At 52.9% G+C, this 4,805-nt stretch overlaps 1 protein-coding gene across 1 annotated transcript; it reads left to right on the top strand.

Annotated features, from left to right (window-relative positions):
* The first annotated feature begins 889 nt into the window (after nucleotides 1–889).
* On the top strand, nucleotides 890–4,805 carry LOC106892579 (putative defense protein 3). The gene is made up of 3 exons (XM_014949853.1): nucleotides 890–911; nucleotides 2,971–3,191; nucleotides 4,459–4,805. The coding sequence occupies exons 2-3, from the start codon at nucleotides 2,972–2,974 to the stop codon at nucleotides 4,683–4,685; spliced, it is 447 nt and encodes a 148-aa protein (XP_014805339.1). The 5' UTR covers nucleotides 890–911; nucleotide 2,971; the 3' UTR covers nucleotides 4,686–4,805.

Here is a 4,805-nt window from a genome sequence, read left to right as displayed (position 1 = left end):
CGATAAGAAAATTGGACCCTCCTTTCTATCCATTGTGAGCAAGGAGCTGCTGGCAGGGTGTGGGGCGAGCCTGGTGGTGGTGGCCAGGGTCAGCTGAGAGTCCCGATCACCAGAGCAGTCTTCAGCGATGAGGTGGGTCCAAGGAGGAGTGGGGAAGCCCAGAAACAGGATCAGCTCCACGGCCAGGCACCCGCACGGTTGCAGCGTAGCCTGGACAAAGAGCAAGGGTGAGAAGCTGGGGTGAAACACAGCTCCTGTGCCAGGGGACAGTCACACTGATCAGATGTTTAGTCCCATGTGCCAGCTCTGGTGGGTTTGTGGCTTGTCTATGGCCCCTCCTGGCAAGGCTGGCATGTGGGATGCACCTTCCCTGGCCTTTCTAGCAAAATTCTGCTTTTACTAGCAAAATAACTCCCATGCAAGCGTGGGAGACAAGGGCATATTGCTGGGAGGGGTGGTGGTGGTGGTGTGTCACGGGCTAGAGGGAGCTGATGTGGTTTGCTTTGCAAAGTTTCGGCGTGGAAGTGTGGGGGGGGGAGTGTGGGGAGGGTAACAGGGCAAGCAAGAGTCTGATCCTCCACCCCTGCAGAGGAGTCCCAGAGTGCTCCCCCCGGCAGCTAGTTGTCTTTGTTTTCATTGCAGAAGCTTGGAGATTTAAAAAAAAATAAAAAAGGAAAGAAAAGAAAAGAAAAGAAAAAAAAAAAAGTGGGTGGGATGTGAAGAGGAAAACTAATATGATTAAGGCAGGATTTGTGGGCTGGCGGAGCGCTGCCGGAGGTGGTGGGTATTAGCAGTAACAGCTGCCGCGCTTCCCATTAGAGGAGGAAGGGAAGAAGGTCCCTGAAAGGATGGGTCCCCGCAGGCCGGGAGGGCAGCGGCGGCAGCGAGCCCGGCGGCAGACGTGTCCCGGGGTAAGCGACCGCGGCACCGGCAGCCCCCACCCCGGGTGGCCCTGGGGAGCTCCCCACGCCTGGGAGAGGGAAACGGGGGGCAGGTGGGGAAAGAGCTGCTTCTCGGGGGGGGCTTCCATGAGGCCAGCGAGGGAGGTTTAGGTGTGCCCAGAGGGGAGGCTGGCTCCACGAGGAGGAGGCACCCCACCACTGCTCCTGCAGGGGCTGGGGTATTTAGGGAAGGCTCCTGTGACTCCCACAACCATCTTTCGGCAGGTAACTGGTCGGAATGGCACGATGCTGAGCTGTGGAAGGTTAAACTTGTGTCTGTTTGCTCCCTGCTTGAGGCTGGGGATGATCTCTTTTGTGTGCTGAGGTGGCTTGTTAGACTCCGCTGGCAAGTTTCAGAAGTGCTGGAGATGGAGGTGTAGGCTACACCTCCTCAGCCTCTGCTCTCCTCTGGTTTACTGACATCTACTTACTGACTAAGAGAAATTAAATCTAAGCCAGGAAAAGCTGCATGTTGAAAAGAAAGGTGTTGGAAAGGGCTGCATTAAAAGCAGGGGGACCTGCCTTAACGATACCCATTGGATAAATACCTCATTCAGCTGCGCTTTCCAAAGCGCACTCTGAAACATCAGAGGAACACAATACACCAGCTAATCTGGAAACCTGTTCTGTGCCAGCCACCAGAGCTGAGAGGTGCTAAAGACGTGGCATACCAAATAGTAATCTTTGACTGCCTTGGGAAAAAAAATGCTTGCTTGGATAAGAAGTTGGAGAATAAGGAGAAATCTTGGCATTAGCCAAAACGGCTGTCCGTTTCATCTCAGGCTTCCAACGATGACTTCAAAGACAGCATTGTTTCTGTCTCGTCAGCAATAGCAAGCCCTGACCAAGAAGGACAAGCTGAAATGCTGCTGGGTGGCCAGGGATGGGGCTGATGGTCACGAGCAGCCCCATGATGTCCCTGTGGGGACACGGCTCTGTGCTGGGCACCAGCTCTGCAAGCAATGGGTTCTGCAGGTCTAGGGGTAGATGTTTCCCCCATTGGTCAGGTTGTACGTTTGGGCTGGGAATGGTGGAGGCTGCTGAGCGTGGTCATGCAGAGTCTTCTCCTCCTCCTAAATGCCACAGGACTTTTAAGACCAAATCTTCTCCGACCGCTCCCTCCATGGGAGACTTTGCAAGAAATGCATTCTCTTGCAGGGCCCTCTCCTCTCCCAGCTCAACAATTTACTTCAAATTGTGAACGTTTGTGGATTACCATGCGCCACAGAGATCATTTATTCTCATAGAACCATAGAATGGTTAGAGTTGGAAGGGACCTTAAAGATCACCCAGTCCCAACCCCCCTGCCCTGGGCAGGGACACCTCCCACCAGACCAGGTTGCTCCAAGCCCCATCCAGCCTGGCCTTGAACCCCTCCAGGGATGGGGCAGCCACAGCTTCTCTGGGCAACCTGTTCCAGTGTCTCACCCCCCTCACAGCAAAGAATTTCTTTCTGGGATCTCATCTAAATCTCCCCTCTTTCAGCTTAAAACCATTACCCTTTGATCCTTGTCCTGTCACTACACTCCCTGACAAAGAGGGTGTCCTGTCACTACACTCCCTCCCCAGCTCTCCTGTAGCTCCCTTCAGGTATTGATAAGCTGTTATAAGGTCTCCCCGGAGCCTTCTCTTCTCCAGGCTGAACAACCCCAGCTCTCTCAGCCTGTCTTCATAGGGGAGGTGGGCTGTGGGAAGGGCAGCTCTGGAGCTCAGCTAATTCAAAGGTGCTGGGGGTGCTCACAGCTGAAGGTGCTGCTTTGAAATGAACCTGTCACTGCACTTCCCGACAAAGAGTCCCTCCCCAGCTCTTCTGTAGCTCCCTTCAGGTACTGGAAGGCTGCTCTAAGGTCTCTCCAGAGCCTTCTCTTCTCCAGGCTGAACAACCCCAGCTCTCTCAGCCTGTCTTCATAGGGGAGGTGGGCTGTGGGAAGGGCAGCTCTGGAGCTCAGCTAATTCAAAGGTGCTGGGGGTGCTCACAGCTGAAGGTGCTGCTTTGAAATGAACCTGCCCGTTGGTTTTATGGCCGTAGGATGGAGGACAGCAGGAGACCCCATGTCGCCATCGCTGGCTGGGCATGCACCACCCTGTGCTTGGTGTCCTACACAGCTGCCTTCTCGCACGGCGCCAGCCTTTCCGCCTGCATCGACATGATGCCCAGGCACCTGAGAGCACAGCTGCACAGCCCCAACAACAACTACGTCACTGTCCACACCAACATGTCCTTCTACTTCCCTGGCGACAAGGTTCCAGGTAAGGAACAGCTTCTCATTCCTCCATCTGAAAAACACATGATAGTTGAGCTCAGGTGATGGCATTAATTCTTTTTGAGGGGAAGAAGGAGAGCTGCTCCAAGTGAGCTACGCCACCTCTCTCGTTACGAGGAAATCACAGAATCACAGAATCTTAGTAGTTGGAAGGGACCTCTGAGATCATTGAGTCCAACCACATAAAAAAACCAACAACCAAACAACAAAACAAAACACACACCACCACAAAAACAACAAACCCAAAACCACCACCCACCAACTAAACCCCACAGCCACAACCCCACACACTACACCCCACCACAAACCAATAATCTTGGGCACTAGAGCATGCCCTGAAGAGCCACGTCTACAGGTTTCTTAAATACCTCCAGGGATGATGACTCCACCACCTCCCTAGGCAGACTGTTCCAGTGCCTGACCACTCTTTCAGTAAAGTAATTCTTCCTAATATCTAATCTGAATCTTCCCTGCCACAGCTTCAGACCATTACCTCTGGTCCTGTCATTATTCCTTTGGAAGAAGAGGCCAACCCCCGCCTCTCAACAGTCTCCTTTCAGGTAGTTGTAGAGGGCAATGAGGTCTCCCCTCAGCCTCCTCTTCTCCAAGCTAAACATGCCCAAATGAATGTATTTACAGAGGGATTCTGTTTGCAGCACCTTCCTAAGGTTTTTCAGGTGATGGCTGACTCCAGATTTTCACCGTGTTGCAGACCAGCTGTTTGCCAGAGGTTGGGATGCATTGGGTGGGATTCAACCATATTCTGTTGCATACTGTCGAGACCTCATCGCTTGCAACGGCGCGAGAGGCACCTCCAGAGGGTCAAGTGGCCTTCCCTGCTCCTCTGCACTGCACAAAGGGTGCACTGGGTGACTCACTTCACTCCTAAGCACGGTTGGGCAGCGTGCCCTGTCCCCAGCGTCACCACTCCTGAAGCAGATGTGGACGGAGCAGCTCTCCCCAGCCTGGCTGCTTGCCTGCTCATCCCTGTGGAAAACCAAAACCCCTCTGAGGGCAGCACGAGGTGGGGGAAAGACTCAAGCAAATTTTGTGTGCAATTACATACTACAAATTTGGGTAAAGTCTGGCCTCCTGTGTCCAGCACGTCCGAGACAGACCATGAGGACAGAGAGTGTTGTTTCTGCACAAGGTTTTCTTCTGTTTTCAGTGCTAGCGCTGGAAACTCCGTTGCAAATCACTCACCCCCGTAGCTACGGGACAAACCCCTTTGTGTCCTGTGTTGTGTCTTGCAGTGACAGTGAGGAGCACCCGGGATTTTATGGGTTTTCTGCTTCAAGCTCGCAAAGTGTCTAACGACGAAATCGCTGGCACCTTCGTCTTCATTCCTCCTGGTTCCAAGCTGCTGACTTGTTTTGAAGATGGTGACACCGTCACCCACTCAGACAAGTCACTGAAGAGAAACCTGTCCTTCGTATGGAAAGCACCAGACCAGCCCATTGGAGACATCAAGTTTTTGTAAGAATGTGCTGGTTCCTAACCAGAATTTGTGTCTTCTCAGTTAAAGGCTTGGCTTTATTTTTCCCATTGCACTTGTCCAGCGCAGTGGTTTATGTATCTTGAACCACGTGTAGCTAAATAA

This window comes from Calidris pugnax, unplaced genomic scaffold, assembly GCF_001431845.1.
Source record: "Calidris pugnax isolate Ruff unplaced genomic scaffold, ASM143184v1 scaffold42, whole genome shotgun sequence".
Classification (NCBI taxonomy): Eukaryota; Metazoa; Chordata; class Aves; order Charadriiformes; family Scolopacidae; genus Calidris; species Calidris pugnax.
This window is presented reverse-complemented; position numbering and strand designations above follow the sequence as displayed.